Source organism: Phascolarctos cinereus, unplaced genomic scaffold (assembly GCF_003287225.1).
Source record: "Phascolarctos cinereus isolate Bilbo 61053 unplaced genomic scaffold, phaCin_HiC Scaffold_726;HRSCAF=1367, whole genome shotgun sequence".
In the NCBI taxonomy this organism is placed as follows: Eukaryota; Metazoa; Chordata; class Mammalia; order Diprotodontia; family Phascolarctidae; genus Phascolarctos; species Phascolarctos cinereus.
In genome coordinates this window covers 385,301,651-385,318,692 of record NW_027556098.1, presented here as the reverse complement: position 1 = coordinate 385,318,692, position 17,042 = coordinate 385,301,651, and the positions used below count along the sequence as shown (strand labels likewise).

At 47.0% G+C, this 17,042-nt stretch overlaps 1 protein-coding gene across 1 annotated transcript in view; it reads left to right on the top strand.

Moving 5' to 3' along the window:
- Nucleotides 1-15,648, top strand: part of SPEN (spen family transcriptional repressor) — a 76,953-nt gene extending 61,305 nt beyond the window's left edge. Inside the window, 7 exon segments of the mRNA XM_020973180.2 lie at nucleotides 3,655-8,144; nucleotides 8,147-11,282; nucleotides 11,284-11,539; nucleotides 12,482-12,889; nucleotides 13,009-13,203; nucleotides 13,492-13,650; nucleotides 14,411-15,648. Of these exon segments, the coding sequence (XP_020828839.1) occupies nucleotides 3,655-8,144; nucleotides 8,147-11,282; nucleotides 11,284-11,539; nucleotides 12,482-12,889; nucleotides 13,009-13,203; nucleotides 13,492-13,650; nucleotides 14,411-14,542 (8,776 nt within the window). The 3' untranslated portion in view covers nucleotides 14,543-15,648.
- Nucleotides 15,649-17,042: the final 1,394 nt, after the last annotated feature.

Below are 17,042 nucleotides of genomic sequence, written 5' to 3'. Positions count from 1 at the left end.
ATTGTTGCTGTTAGTGGCAAAGCGAGGGCTCATGCCCAGGTCTGAGGGCTTCAAGATTAACCTTACCTCAATACCCCAGGCTGATGTAAAAGGCCGAGAGGTGGACCTGAACATTGATAGTTCTCAGGTCTGAAACCCACCTTTGATGGTTTAATGGGAAAGTAGTTCAAACATCTCATTTTAGGTGCCTTAAAAACCACTCCAGGATGGTCCAGAATTTTATGGATCTAATGCAACCCCCTAGAGAAGGTCTTTTTAAAGAATATATGAATTTATATCTTAAAACATAGTTTAGGTTGGTAGCATATTAAAAATTGACGAAGCTGTCAGTAGTGTTCATATCCCTTCTTTCTAGGGATGGTGCTTGTGCCTGGTTAAAGGTTTTGAAAGTTTATTAAGAGCAAGAGCCTTTTGTCCTCTTGCTGTTCTGAATCATTTCACAAGCATTCCTATCGATGAACTTTGCACTCTGCCCCAGTTACTTAGTGTTTATCAGACCCAAATGAAGACATTCTGTTATGGTATTGCCAGATTCTCTAAGAGCCAATTGGATTTAAAAGTGGAAATAATGGCTGTTGTGTAATAAAGCACTTTGCTTCTTCAGGCATTGCCAAAAGGATTTTTATTGCAATTCATTAGAATTCAAAACATGCCTGTACTTAGGTCCCCTAGAGATAATCTTGGACTTCTTTGAGGAGGTACATCTGTCCTGTGTCTCTTCAGATAAAATGGTGGTTGTGAGAAATGTCTTTTCACACTTGGCTTCAGTCTTACTTTTGGGAACTTTGAATCCATTTTTGCTTTTCTTCACATTGGCCTCCAAACATGATAATGGCATCCTGCTTAATATAATTTTAACACGCAGTGTCTCTTGTCATTAAGATATTTAAGTTATGAGAGTGGGCTAATGTTCATTTCAGAATCTTTTTCATATGAGAAGTGTCCCTCATTGCCAACTGCAAAGACCCTTCTATGGATAGTGTTAGAAGCACCAGCTGCAGCCCATAATCATGATTCCATGATCATGTTTCCTTCTCTCCTAGCAGATTAGCTAGAACCTGCAGGATGGGCAGGCATGTATTGGTTGTGAGCTGTGTCACTACAGGGCACGCGCACCTTGATGATATCAAAGAAACCGAGGTTTGTGTTGCTTGTGACTTGAAGCAGGCCACTTCTCAGAGCTCCTCAGAGGCCTGGCCATCCCAGAATCCTCTGATGATGCACATTGTCAGTCTAAAATCAGGTCTGGAGTTTTGGTGCTTTGTTTAGCTCATTTGTCTGGAAGTGGTTGAAGCACCGCCTGCTGTAGTAGTTTTATGAAGTCTTTGAATTCAGAGTTTTCATTGATCAAGTGTAGCTCAGATGCCATTTCTGCCACCAAGTTGTTCTTGATATTTTTCCTCCATAAACTTCACATACCACTTAATTTCACAACTCTGTAATGCCCTTACTGTGTAACAGTTTATATCACAGCAGCTTGTCTTTCTATGAGACACAGAATACAATATAGTCTTCTTGAGGAATTAAAAATGTGCCTCCCTCAGGAGAGTGGGGAGATGCATATTAATTTTGAACAGGATACAACATGTAAAATATAGGAAGCTTGAGGAATCAAGACAATGGGTGCCATCTAATCAGCAAACAGTTATTGAATGCCTGTTACGTGCTTGGCACTGGGGGCACATAAATGGGCAAAACCACAGTTCCTGCAATCAGATGAGGGTGACAGCTTGCAAACATCTGTGTGCAAACAATACATACATACATACATATATCTATATCTATATATATATATATATATATAGATATATAGATAGATATATAGATAGATATAGATATATATATATATATATCTATATCTATCTATATATCTATATATATATATCTATATATATATAGGATAAAGTGGAGATAATCTCAAAGGGAAGACACTAAGATTAAGGAGAACCAGGAAAATCTTGCTTGACTATATCCAAGAAAACCAGGAGGCAGATGTGAGAAGGGAGGGAGTTTGAACCATGGAGGACAGCTAGTGAGAAGGCAAGGAGTGTGGGGAGATGGAGGCTGGAACACCCAGAGTATGTGGAGGAGGGTGGAGAGGAAAGGGGAAGAAGACTGGAAAGGTAGCAGGGAGTCTGAAAAGCCATACACGCCTTTACATTTGATCCTGGAGGAAATAAAAAGCTGCTGGAGTTTATTGAGAGTGAGGCAGAGACACGGTTGGTTGTGCTCTTGAAGAAGATCCCTTTGTTAGCTGAGTGTAGGACAGACTAGAATGGAGGGAGACTTGAGGCAGGGAGATGGAGCAGCAAAAGGCTGCTGTGCCAGTCCAGGTGTGATGTGATGAGAGTCTGCACCAGGGTGGTGGCAGTGTCAGAGGAGAGAAGGGGGCGTATAGCAGATAGCATAATGGGAGATAGGACAAGATGTGTCACCTGTGGAGGATGACACCTAGGTTGTGGCGTGTATTATGATTGAGCTCTGGATAGCAATTGCCTAGGAAGGAAGGGGAGGAAGAAAGTGAGTTTAGCTTTGAAGATGTTGAATTTAAGATGCCTAGTGGACTTCTAGTTAGGAATGTTCCCCAGGACATCTTTAGTAGTTGGAGATTTGAGACTCTGGAGGTCAATAGGAACATAGACAATCACGGAAGGTGATGAGAATAGGGAATCATCAGCAGGCAGTGCTCATGTGGCCCCTTGGCATCCTTGCCATGTCAGGAGAGTTTGGGGAAGACTGTTTCCTTCTCTCCTAGCAGATTAGCTAGAACCTGTGGGATGGGCAGGCATGTATTGGTTGTGAGCTGTGTCACTACAGGGCATGCACACCTTGATGATATCAAAGCTCCATTTGACTATATCAAAAAAGATGATCACCAAGATAACCAGTGAAAAGCGTGTTGTCACTACCATCTGAGCATCCTAAGAAGATGCTTAGCATTTATGATGTGCTTTACTCTGCTCAGGGCAGGGGAAGAGAAAGTGGTTCAGATACACAGCCTTTGCTTTCATGAAACTGACAATTAAGAGGAATGAGACGGCAGTGTAGCTATAATGTTCAGCTAGGAGATTTATGAAATGTGTGGAGGCTCAAAACAAAGGCCCTTATCATTTTGGGGCAGCAAGAGGGAGGAGTGCAGAAAGAAGTGGCCTTTTATGTTGGACCTTAAAGTACAGGTATAGTTTTTGCCAAAATCTTGGCTGACAGGCCACCTTTTTAAAAAAGCTGCGATGTGTGTTCATTCTCTTGGACCATAAGAAAATTGTATATATCTGTGTTTAAGTGGTCCACTTTTAAACAGTGTATGTATTGGACTGTGCTGAAAATGTAACTGAACGACTAGTTGTATGTTGTAATTGGTTATTTAATGTAAACTCATTTTTAGTGTATTCTTGGTTGTCGCTCTTACAGTGGGTCTTGAGTTTGAGTTAAAGAAGTTTGGACTTTCATCACAGATAACCTCTGAATATTTTTTAACAGAGGAGGCATGAAATGGAAAAAGCCCTAACTGTAGAAAAAATTGAATTGTATTTTATGTGCAGAGAAACATCAGCACGTTTTAAAGATGTAACTTTGTAATTTAAAGTTCCACTAATGAGGGAAAGAACTAATGTACTTCCCCCCCTCTCCTCTTTTTTGTTCTGTTTTGGACAGAGATGAAAGAAGAGGGTCCTACGAATATACCACTGATCGTACATATTATGAGTCTGTTCGAACTCCAGGGTCGTATTCTGAAGATCCTCGGAGGGAATATCCAGGCCGAGGGAGAGAATTTTATCCTGATTGGGATCCCTATCAAGGAGACTATTATGAACCACGATATTATGATGACCCCCGGGAATACAGGGATTACCGAAATGATCCTTACGAACAAGATATAAGAGAATACAGTTACAGGCAGAGGGAGCGGGAAAGAGAACGAGAACGCTTTGAATCTGACCGAGACAGAGACCACGAGAGGAGGCCGATTGAGCGGAGTCAGAGTCCGGCCCATTCTCGGCGGGCCCCAAGCCCTGTAGTTCCATCTCCTCAATCAGAGAGACACCAGAGTGATTCTGAGCGGAGGGTTTACAGCAGGTCTTCAGATCGGAGTGGGAGCTGCAGCTCAGTTTCTCCTCCGAGGTATGATAAGTTTGAAAAAACTCGCATAGACCGTTATACAAAGATTGAAAAGCCTGACAAAGAACGTACTTTCGATCCAGAGAGAGTCGAGAAAGAGAAACGCCCAGTGAGGAAGGAAAAACCTGAAAGAGCAGAAAAAGACAAGCCTACTTTTCAGCAGAGACGAAAAGCCAAAATTCATTCCCCTGGTTCTCAGTCTTCCGAAACAGATCAAGAGAATGAGAGAGACCCCAGCCCTGAAAAATTGAAGAGTAATAACAAACAAAGCAAAGAGAAAGCTGACAAAGAAGGGACAGCCAGAAACCGGCTAGACCTGATGCCCTGTGTGGTCTTGACTCGAGTGAAAGAAAAAGAAGGGAAGGTTATTGAACAGCCTTTTTTAGAGAAGTTGAGAACTAAGCTTGATAATGACTCTGTGAAATCTCCCTTTGTGGATCAGAGATTCCAACTCTTTCAAGGTGATGCAGCAAAATCTGGTGATCAGACTAAAGACATTATCAGATCCAAAGTGCCCAAAGAAAAGGTCCAGGTGAGCCACCCAGAAGTGACTGATAAGGAGGGAAAGCTGAAACCCAAGAAGCACATAAAGGACTCAGCAACCGAAGGCATGAGTGCTGTGGATCAGGACAAGCTGGAGGCTCGAAAAAGGCGTTTTGCTGAGGTGAATTTGAAACCAGATAGGCAAAAACTGGAAGTCAAAAAAAGTAACCTGGATGAAGATGAGGCCAAAGCAGTATTTAAACGGCAGCCTGAGACATCTGCTAGAGAAGTGACAGTTTTGAGGGATTCTGAGCCTGAAAAAAAGCCTGTAAGGAAAGACATTTTTAGAAGAGAACCTAAAAAACTGGAGAGAATCAAACTGGAAAAACTTATTTCTGCTCCCAGCCCCAAAGAGTGTCAAGAGCTTGCAAGTATTTCTGTGGGGATTATGTCAAAGCCTACCCTAGATCTGCACCCTAGGGTAGGAGATACAGTTGAAGAACCAGTGGAAAGTCAAGAAATTTTATCCAAAAAATTTAACCTTATAAAGCCACAGCACAAACAGCCTCAACCATTAGATGATCAAGGAACAGAAAAGGAAGAAATTAAGAAAAACTTGAGTGGCATTCCTGAAGAAATGGCAGAACACAAACCTGGCCAAGAGAAACCACAGTCAGCAGATAATGAAGAAAAAATTGGCATTGATATTGATCACACACAAAGTTACCGAAAACAGATGGAGCAAAGTCGCAGAAAACAGCAGATGGAGCTGGAAATAGCCAAGTCTGAGAAGTTTGGCAGTCCTAAGAAAGAGGTGGATGAATATGAAAGACGCAGCCTTGTTCATGAAGTGGGCAAACCCCCTCAAGATGTCACGGATGACTCTCCTCCAAGCAAAAAGAAAAAGGTAGATCATTTTGATTTTGAAATTGGCACTAAAAGAGAGAGAAATTACAGAAGTTCCCGCCAGATCAGTGAAGATGCAGAAAGGACTGCTTGTTCACCTAGTATCCGTCATTTTCCTTTTCATGAGGAGGATGAGACTGTAGATTCCCCTAGGCTAATACCACTAAAGGAAACCAAAGAGTCTCCCAAAATAGATGAAAAGGGTGTGTCATATTCCACTATGACTGTCAGGGAGGAGGCCCTAAAGTTTAATCCTTATGACTCCAGCAAGAAAGAACAGATGGCAGACATGGCCAAAATAAAGCTCTCAGGCTTGAATTCTGAAGATGAATCAAATCGGTGGGAATCTCAAATGAAAGCAGAGCCCAACAGAGTTGATGTTAGCTTTCCAAGTAGCATAATTAAGAGAGAGAGTCTTCGAAAACGGTCCATACATAGAGATTTGGAACCTGGAGAAGTCCCTTCTGATTCAGATGAAGATGGGGAACAGAAATCCCATTCTCCCAAAACTTCATCATTATTAGAGAACTCCAGGTTGTCTTTTTTATTGAGAGACAGAGAAGACAAAGTACGTGAGAGAGATGAAAGGTTGTCTGGTTCTTTAGAAAGGAACAAATTTTATTCTTTTGCACTGGACAAAACAATCACTCCAGACACTAAAGCTTTGCTTGAAAGAGCTAAATCTCTCTCTTCTTCTAGGGAAGAAAATTGGTCTTTTTTAGATTGGGACTCTAGATTTGCTAGTTTTCGAAACAACAAAGATAAGGAAAAGGTTGACTCTGCACCAAGACCTATCCCTTCTTGGTACATGAAAAAGAAAAAAATTAGGACTGATTCAGAAGGGAAGATGGATGATAAAAAAGATGATCACAAAGAAGAAGAACAGGAAAGGCAAGAATTATTTGCTTCTCGATTTTTACATAGCTCCATCTTTGAGCAAGATTCTAAACGATTGCAGCATCTAGAAAGGAAGGAGGAAGAACTTGATCTCCTTTCCAGTAGGATGTATGGGAGGCAGACATCATCTGATGGGTCAAATAGCACATCTGATTTGATTCAAGAACCAGTAGTTTGGTTCCACAGCAGATTTATTGAACTCACGAGAATGCAACAGAAAGAAAAAGAAAAAGACCAAAAACCCAAAGAGGTTGAGAAACAAGAGGACAAAGAAAACCGACCTGAGACACTGGAATCTGTTCCTGAGCACAAAGAGTCAGAACTGAAATCACCCTCTGCAGTTGGGCCACCTCTGAGCTCTACTGTATCACAAGAATCAGGCCCTTTGTCATTGGAAAAGGAGAAAACTGTAGAGATGCATTCAGGAAAAGAAGAACAGACTGTAGAGGTGGTTTCTCTAACAGGAGAGCCAAAATGTGTTCCTGAACATGCTACTGTCACTATGGAGCAGCCAGAAAAAATTGACTCACCCTCAGTATCGGAGACCAACAAAGACATTGTTGCCGTTCCTTTGGTTTCACAGGAAAACTTGCCAGCCGAGCATCCTTCTTATTTAGATACCAAGCCTCCAACTCCTGGAGCCTCCTTTTCTTCTCAGGTAGATATTAGTATAGATCCAGAACCTGAAAGTACCCCACTAATCTCACCACTTTCCAAACCAGTTCAGAAGCCTGAGGAGCCTAGTGAAGTGAAAGAGGAAAAACCTGCCCCTGCTGCTAAGACTAATTGTGATACGAGTCAGAAAGTTGAGGTCCTTCCTGAGGTTCAGCCTCCAGGTTCTGATAATGACTTGGAAGTGGAACCACCAGTTGTTGCAAAAGATAAAAAGTCCAACAAAAGCAAACGTTCTAAGACACCAGTGCAGCCAACTGCAGTGAGTATCCCAGAGAAGCCAGTCACGAGAAAGAGTGAGAGAATTGACCGGGAGAAACTCAAGCGGTCTGGTTCCCCTCGTGGAGAAGCACAGAAACTCACTGAGCTAAAGGTGGAGGCAGAGAAGATTTCAAGACATGCTGCTAAATCGCCCAGTTCTGCTGTAGAGACTGAAAATATTGAGCCAAGTTTGCCACTCAGTCGAACTCGGAGAAGAAATGTGAGGTCTGTTTACGCCAACCCAGGGGACAAGGAGGAACCATTTGCTGTTAAAGACCCAGTAGAACAACCAAGGTCAACCAGAAAACGGGAGAGAGAAGCCCAGGAGATGGGATTACTTGCTGCTACTCCTAGGAGGGGGAGACCTCCTAAAACCCGCCGAAGGGCTGAGGAAGACGTTTCACCTGTCAAAGCTGAACAGGATGCAGAGGAGGCAGAACCTAAAGACACAGTGGAGCCTCTCAAACTTGCCGAAGGCTGGCGATCACCTAGGTCTCAGAAATTGGCAACTCCCACTGGACTGCAGGGGAAAAAAGGAAAAAGTGAGCAGAAAGTAGATGTTGCAGCTGACCCACCTGAAGAAGCTAATGAGATGGGAGACCAAGAGCCCAATATTAATGATAGCAGTACAAAACCCAAGTCAGACAAAGAGGAGACAGAGACAGGAGGAAATGAGCAGAAACGGGACAAAAAAGAAGTAGACCTAGACAAGAATCTACCAGAAACTCCCTCAGTTGAGACCGTGGAGAAAAAACAAGTTCCAGAAAAAAGTTCCAAATATAAGCGAGGAAGGTCTCGAAATACCAAGTCTTCGTGGACAAAGCATCTCTGTGTCTGAAGAATGTAGAAATTCGTCTCAATGTTGATGAAGTAAAAGGAGCTTTGCGACCCGCCGAAGAGGAAGGAGAACCAGTGGCTGTCCCACCCTCAAAGATTAAAAACCCTCCAAAGGAAGACAATCTATCACCCCAGTTTAAGAATGAGCCAGAAGATCTTGTTAATGAGTCAGAAAATGAAGTTGTACGTGAGCCGAAGCAGTCCTCAGAGGCAGCCCAGTTAGCCAAGCAGATTGAGCTGGAGCAGGCTGTTGAAAATATTGCAAAGCTGACAGAGACCTCCCTCGCTGCCTACAAAGAGCCAGCAGCCGAGGTGACAGAAGTCCATCCTGAGGAGGAGGGAGACAAGCCTGCTCACCAGGCCAGTGAGACAGAACTTGCAGCCGCCATTGGGTCCATTATCAATGACATTTCCGGGGAGCCAGAAAGCTTCCCAGCTCCCCCAACTTACTCTGCGGAATCTGAAGCTGAAATAGCAACAGAGCCCCTTGTGCTGCCATCTCCTCAGGCAGAGATGGAGCCTGAAACTGATCAGGCTGTGTCTGGTATCTTGGAAACAGATGCTGTTGTGGAGCCCTCGGTGCCACCTGCAAGTGGCCCTGGCCCGTCAGCACTCCTGGCAGACCCCAAGGAGCCTGAAGGGAATGTGAGTGCATCTCCCAGCTCTGCCCAAGAGCCGGAGGTGGTGGTACAGGATGCAGAGGTTTCCCGGAAGGATAGAGTGCGCCAAAAGGCTGCTCGGTCTCGCCGGAAGAGAAGTACCAGTAAGAAAGGGGATGCTGTGGAGGCGAATGCTCTTGAATCTGAGCAAGCCCAGAACAAGTGTCCTGTCACCAATGAACTGAAGTTAAAGCCCCCAGAAACACCAAAAGAAGACAAGCAAAATAAAAATTCCCATCCCATCTCCTCTGAGCCAAACCCCGCTGACTCAAGCAAGAATCCGGCCACTGAGATGATTTCCATCGAACTTGCGGCTGAAGAAGATGCGCCTGCTAATGCTCCAGCTCCACTGGACCTGCCCCCCCAGGCAGTGCCAGGGGAGGATGGGAGTCAAGCTAGTTTCAAGGTACGTTCAGCTAGTGAGAATGCACCAATTACCCCACCCAGTGTTCCAGGCACACCCACTCCCACGATTCCTTCTGCAGCTTCAGCCAAGCTCCCCACCCCCATCCCATCTGGGATGGTCCCACATCATTCAAGCACCACTAAGGTGACAGACTGGATTACGAGGCACGAAGAGGCCCGGGCACGGTCTACCCCACCTCCAGCCCTTCCCCCAGACACAAAGGCCTCTGATATCGATACCAACTCCAGCACTTTGAGGAAGATCCTCATGGAGCCCAAATATGTTTCAGCCACAAGTGTCACTTCCACTCATGTCACAGCAGCCATTGCTGAGCCCGTCAGTGCCCCTCGCCTAGAAGAGGGACCTCACCCCCCAGTAGAGTCCATAAAACCAGTTTCAGAAGAGAAACCCACTGTTCCAATCCCAAATACCTCTGATCTGCCTGCAGCAGAGGCCCCAGGGTTTACTGAGAAAGAGAAGGTCACTACAGTCATTGCTCCCAAAGCCACTTCTGTCATCAGCCGGATGCCTACAAGTAACGATTCGGAAGAGTCTCCACGGGCAGCTGCCATGAAGCAAACTCAGTCAGTTCAGACATGCCTTGGGAATGCACTTTCTTCTAAATACAAGCCGTGGCCAAGCACTAATGAGAACAGTCGGTTCCACCCAGGATCCATGTCTGTGATTGAAGATCGGCCCGTAGAAACAGGCTCCAGTCCAGGGCTTAGAGTGAATACATCAGAAGGTGTGGTGCTCCTGAGTTATTCTGGACAGAAGACTGAAGGCCCCCAGCGAATCAGCGCTAAGATTAGCCAGATTCCCCCAGCAAGTGCTATGGACATTGAGTTCCAGCAGTCAATGTCTAAGCCACAGGTCAAGCAAGAATCCGTTATGTCATCCCAGCCAACTCCAAAATTGGGTTCTCAGACTCCCACAGGCTATGGGAGTGTCCCTACTCATTCTTCCCTGGTCCTAGGATCCCAACCATATTCCACATCTCCCGTGATAGCATCCATTAAGCAAGAGCGCCCGTCCTTGGAGAAATTAGAGCCAAGTCATTTGTCTGTGTCCACACCTGTCCACCAGGCTGGCCCAGGGAAAGTCCTTTCACAGGCAGCAAACACTCCACCGGTGTTGGTTCACAGCCAGTTGGTACTCTCCCCAAGTGTAGCTTCCACCAACAAAAAGCCTCCTGACCCAGTCTCACTCAAAGTGGAGACCAAGGCCCTCCAGCCATCCAATCTGAGCCCTGGGCTCAGCCCACATCACCCACCTTCCCTCTCTGGCAAGTTGCATTCAGAAGCAAACCATGTTGGCTCTGGACCCAGTACCCCAACAGATCGAGCCATCTCTCATTTGGGAGTCTTAAAGCAAGAGCCACATTCTCCCCGTACAAGTGGGCATTCCCCATCTCCGTTCCCAAGGGCTTGTCATCCCAGCAGCACCTCTTCTCCAGTTTTATCCAATAATGCATCAGTCATGTTGGCACCAGGAATTCCTGTGCCTCAGTACATATCTAGTATGCACCCAGAGCAGTCTGTCATCATGCCCCCTCATAGTATCACCCAAACTGTGTCCCTCAGCCATCTATCCCAAGGTGAAGTGCGAATGAACACCCCCCCTCTACCCAGCATCCCATATGGCATCCGGCCTGAGGGACTGCACTCTCCGAGGGCCACACTGCAGCCCCAGATAGATATCCGACCTCAGCGATCTGGTACTCCCCAGCCGGCCCCTCTGGTCCTGCCCCCACTGTCCTCTCAGCATCCTCCTGAAGATGAGATGCACTACCACCATCCTGTGTGCAGAGGGTCAGCTCCTGTGCAGCCTGAAGTGCTAGTCCTGCAGCCCGAATACCGGATGCACCCCTACAACGTGCCCCGGGAGGTGAGGCACATGAGGCATCTGCATGTGGCCGCCGTCAGCGAGCACCACCTAGACACGAGGCAATCCCGGACCCCGGAAGGGTCAGCGAAAACACCACCAGCCAGCAAGACCCCTCAGCCAGGGAAGGAGACCCCGACCCCTAAAGCACCAGAGGTCACAGGCCCCCTCCCCCCACAGCGAGTCCCGTCTCCTTAGCGTTCCCCCCAGTGGTGGCCAGCTTCCAGGGCTCCCTCTGACCCCACCTGCGGGCGTGCCCCACGGTGTTCAGATTATCCGCCCCACTGGGGATGTGTACCATGAGTACAGATATGGTGATCTCCGGAGCTATCATACAGCGGCTCAGCTTGGGCACCCTCAGTTTCCTGGTGCTTCCCAGATTGGACTGCCTTCCCGGAGCATGACCCCATCTCAGGTGAGAAAGCAGTGCTCTTCTTTCTCCTTGGGGTGTTGGGTGCACAAACAGCTGCTGGAGAGCGTGAAGGGCTCTCTCAATGCCATGTTAGCAACCACATGGACTCAGGTGGGCCTGAAGAATGAAGCGTAAAAGTTGAGAAGTCTCAGCCCTGCCTGGCATAGGGGAGGATGGTGGCTGGGATGTAAGGGAAGTGGACAGCCTTTTCTCAGAAGCATTTGGAATTTGTGAAGGGTTTTGAGAGAGGGATTGACTCCTAAAGCCTTCCTCTGATGCCTCATTCTGGCTTGGAGTTGATCCTGGGCTCTCCAAAGGCTGTGCCAGTGGAATGCAAGCCCTGGGAAGTCCCAACACACAGGAAAGGCCTCAAGTCTGAGCCTGGCGATGGACTGTGTGCCTCTTGTTCAAGGAACAGCCTAGTGCAGAGGCTCATCACCAGAAGGTTGATCACCAGGTGATCTTTTTTTTTTTTTAAATGGCCATAATAACTCGTGAAGACCATCGGCTAAGGTGTGAAGGGGTCATGATCTGCATTGGTGGAGAGAGCGCGCCCACCGATGAAGTCACAGGTCTTTAGAGTATTGATGTGGCAGGGCTCTGAAGGTTCCCAGCTAGGCCATGAGACCTATTTGATGTCATTATCAAAGGCTTTATAGAACAAAGATGGTTCTCTTGAGGATAGTTCCAGTACTCCTTCCTTGAGGCCAAGAGATGTACTTAGGTTATCTCTGGATCCCCTACAGCCTGACATCTTCAAAGAACGTGGTTTAGGTCCCTCTTGAGTAGGTTGGAGTATGAAGAGAAGAAACCACCAGAGCTTGTCTGGTCCTTCCTCAATTTCCCCATGGGATCGTTTGGGAAGTTGGTGGAGGGAGATTTTTGGTGAATGAAATGGATTCTGATGCTTGTTCCCCTCTTCCCGTCCTGTTTTTTCATTCCTAGGTCCCAGCTGAAGGGGAACACACTCATCCTAGCCAGCCTGCGCGAAGCAAAACTCCTCAGGTGTCCCAGGACGTTAAGGCCACTCAGACAGGAGCCCCTGAGCAGACTCAGCACTTGGCTGGAAACAGACACTCAAGCCAGCTGGACTCCCATGTGCATATTCAGCGGGCGCAGGCAGAGGCCACTCAGACCTCCTATCCATCGCCTGTGGCCATCTCCATCAAGACAGATCTGCCATCCCCTCACACCCCCCAGGCAGGGCCAAAGCAGCCCCTCTTGATTCCCACAACCTCTGGCCCTGGGGCTCCATCGGGATTGCCACGCTCCGAAGCTCAGCCGGTTATCAAGCAAGAGTTATCTCCTCAGCCTGTTTCCCAGAGACCTGTTGATATGGTCCAGCTTCTGAAGGTGAGGGAGGGGGAAGAAAGGAGACTCTTGGGCCAGTTTCTCTTGGCTGTGCTGGGCCTGCCCTTGGTTCCCCCTTCCCCTTTGTGTAGTGCTCACTCCCCTTTCCTTTGCCCCTGTAGAAGTACCCGATTGTGTGGCAGGGCCTCTTGGCTCTAAAGAACGACACTGCAGCCGTGCAGCTCCACTTTGTCTCTGGCAACAACGTCCTGGCCCATCGGTCTCTCCCCACCTCGGAGGTGGGCCCCCCCCTGAGGATCGCCCAGAGGATGCGCCTGGAGGCCTCCCAGCTGGAAGGGGTTGCTCGGAGGATGACGGTGAGCACGGCTTTGCTCCCTGGATTGTTAGAGGGCCATGGGAATGGCTTGTGTTGGTCGCTTTTTAGGTGCAGGAGGCACCAAGAATCTTCATTGGCTAGTCCTGCCTTAAGAGATGCTTGTAGTTTCTGTGAGGAGAGAAGGCTGGGACATAGGACCAGGACTGGGTGGGTGCCTGAGGACTAGCTGTCCACCTCTTTGGGTTCATAGATGGGTCCTCATTTTGGCGAGGAGCCTTGGCTATGCGGTGCTGGTGGCTGACTAACTGACCAGAATCTCTTACCCTAGGTGGAGACAGATTACTGTCTGTTACTGGCCTTGCCCTGTGGCCGAGACCAGGAGGATGTTGTGAATCAGACTGAGTCCCTCAAGGCTGCATTCATTACCTACCTGCAGACCAAACAGGCCGCGGGCATCATCAACGTCGCCAACCTGGGCTCAAATCAGGTGAGTGCATCCTCCTCCAGGTAGCTTGAGCAATTTAAAAACCTCCACAGATCTTATGATGGCGAGAATGAGAAAGTGCAGGCACAGACTTTGGTCATTGGCACCTCAATTTGAGGAAGCCCTGAGAGCTTTTTGGGAATTATTTCACATCCTAAGGTGTCTACCTTCTTCAGGAATCTGTTGTTAACTGAAGAGTTAAGCTCTGGTCAGGTTTATACTAGAATAGTCATTGGGAGGGAGCAGTGGGACAGGAGGACACAATTCTTGCACCAGAGAACTTTGCAGTCAGTGAAGGGAAGTAGAGCTTAAGACACATGGAGCTCAGATGAGGAAGGCCATGGGAAGCTGGAGAAAGGAGTGAAGGAGCATGGTCCCTGAGGGAAAAGTGGCCTTTCAGGTGACCTGGGGTTTGTGGGGAGGAATGCAGAGTGAGGGGTCCTGGAGAGACTATCCCTTGCCCCAGCTCTTTGTATTGGGGGGCCTGGTTGAATCTCACTGGGGGCAGTAGCCTTGAATGCAGTGGTGGGACTCCCCAGTGCTTACGGAGAGAGGATCCCTACCCAGAAGTGCTTGGGTCAGCAGCAGCATCATGGCCACACAGGTCAATGTCAACCGTCCTTGGAAAGGAGTTTTTTGAGCCTGTCAGTGGATTGAGTCTGGAGATGTGATGAAAAATGTCACTTAGTTGTGGTTGTGAGGTATCATCCAGAGAGAGGTCTTACCTGAATATTCATTCTCCTCCTCTCTTTTTCTCCTCCAGCCTGCTTATGTCCTACAGATCTTCCCTCCCTGTGAGTTTTCAGAGAGACACCTTTCCCGCTTGGCCCCCGACCTCCTCGCCAGCATCTCCAACATCTCCCCCCACCTCATGATCATCATTGCCTCTGTGTGAGCCACTGGCAGGCTGCTGTCCAAGTTGGTTTATTCTTTCCAAGGCCCTGCAGCAAACAACAGCAAAAACAACAAAAAACCAACCACCACCATCGCCACACCAAGTGAGACAGAAGGAAGAAGAGGATGCTGTGGAAGCGGATTGTGAAGACGTTGCTGCCAGATGCCCAGCCGCCTGCCCTGCTTGGCCTCGATCGGACTGTGTTGCTGGGTGTGGTGCTGCTACCTTGTATGTTTACATGATGCTTTAGCTTACAGACAACGATGCGCTCAGCAGGCAGATTGAGGCCTGGGCCTGGGCCAGGGGCGGGTTAAAGAAAAAAAGTTTTTTAAACAAACAGAAAAAGAAAAAAAAACCTGAACTGCCTTTGCACTAAATTAGTGACTTGGACTTTTGCACAGTTGAAGACATGCTGTGACTTCTGGATGTCTTGATGTACATTAACATGCATCGCGGACTCAAAATGCAGGACTTGGGAAGGTCTGCAGAAATCTAGGGGTCAAAGAACATTTCATTGGATTGTTTTTGCCCCCTTTCCCCTAACCCTGGTTCCCCTTCTCTTCTGGACCCCCATCATCCTTCTTAATCAACTCTTCCGCTGCCACCATCTTTAATTCATCTGGGATGTACAGTTTACATTGGGGAAGAAACAGCAATGGGGAAACTTGGTTTTCCTTCCTGGTGGGATATGCAGAACTCAGTGGGTGTGTGTATATATAAATATATATATATATATAATATATATAAATATATATAATACTGACTTTAAAAAAATCAAATCCCCTGACATACATTTTTTTTTAATCTGTGCCAAAAATGTGTTTTCAGAGAAAATCTTATTTTCATACTCAGACTTTGTATCGTCACTCATTTGTAAGTGCGCTTCATTTAAACACGGCTCGCCCCTCCCATCCATTCTCCCAAACCTTTGTGGGCCCCTTCCCCCCTGCCCCGCGATGTGGGAGTGTTATACACTTGTACAAAGAGACTTTTTATGCCCGATCCCCTCCTCTAACACTTCTTAATTTATGGAACTGTTTTTTCTCAGCGCAGTTTTGTTTTGTGTGTCCATTGGATTACAGACTTTATTAAAAAATACAAAACACGTTGAGCTTGAATGTGATTGTCGATCTTGGGGGACTGGGGAGGGTAGACGATGGAATTTGCAGGTTTCTCCTGCAGCCCCATCCAGCAGCTGTACACAGGAGAAATTTGAGTTTCATGACCCCTGCCCTCTTCTGGCCATTTGGTGCTTGGTGCTCAATCCCCTTTCTTGTGAGTTATTTTATCTTGTACAAGAGAAGAAGTTTTTATCACAGATCAAGTTGGACTTGGACCATGTTTGCTTTGTGGTGTAAATTATTTGTAAAACTCAACAGAAGTCTTGACTGGTTCTTGAGTAACGTTGAAAGCACTTATACTTTTGATACAGAGAATAAACAGCCACTGAAAGGAATTTGCAAATTTTAAGCAAGCTTTGTTTCCTCGTTTTCATCTCTCTAGCCCCTGAAACTGGGGATCAATTCATGAGGGAGGACCCCAAATGCTCTTAAGATGCCTTGGGAGATGAGCCCTATCCAAACCATTACTGCTACCCAGATCTAGGACCAGTTATGTCTTTATTGGATGTTCCCTTGGGAATGTTCCGGGCTTGTACGTTTCCTGAGCATGAGGGATGGACCCTACAGGGCAGCCTCCTGGACTGTTCTGGTGCAAGACTGTGCCAGGAAGGGGGTGGTAAACACAAACCAAGACATGAACTAAGGTTCGTGCTTTCCACGCCTGTCTGTGAAGCTGTCTTTGACTACTCCAGCCGAAAGGGATGTTGTCCAGTTGAGCAGCTGGTTCCATCTTAGATCAAGAAAAGGGAAGCAAGAGGGTTTAAGAAGGCTATCTGCTGTGTCTGTGGGTGTGGCAGCCACCACCAGAGGAGAGACGATTGACTGGAGAAAACTTAACCAAACCTGGAACTTGGGAGACAAGAAGAAGGTCTTGCCAAAGATGAAAACAATGTCCCAGCCTCATGCCTACAGTGTTAGATGCCAGGCCACAAACAGGCTGTTTACCCCCATTTTACTGATGAGGAAGCTAAAGAGCTGACAGTGGTTTAAGTACAGTGGAAAAGATCTGAGGGAGACGAGCTAGATGATTTCCAGCTCCACATCCCATGACTGTTGGGAGCTAAAGCAGGGGGGTGGTTTATATACCCTGTCCTAATGAACTGCATTTGCAAAGTTCTGCCTTTTCTTTATCCTTCTTAAAGGGGGAAATTGAGATGTGAACTGAAGGCCAAGCCCTGGATGGGGGTGGGTAACCTGCGGTCTCGAGGCCACAAGTGGCCCTCTAGGTCCTTAAGTGCTGCCCTTTGACTGAATCCAAACTCCACAGATCAAATCCCCTTTATAAAAGGATTTATTTTGTAAAACTTGGATTCACTCAAAAAGCTGCACCTTTAAAAAAAAAAAAGCTGCACCTTTTGAGGACCTAGAAGGCCACCACC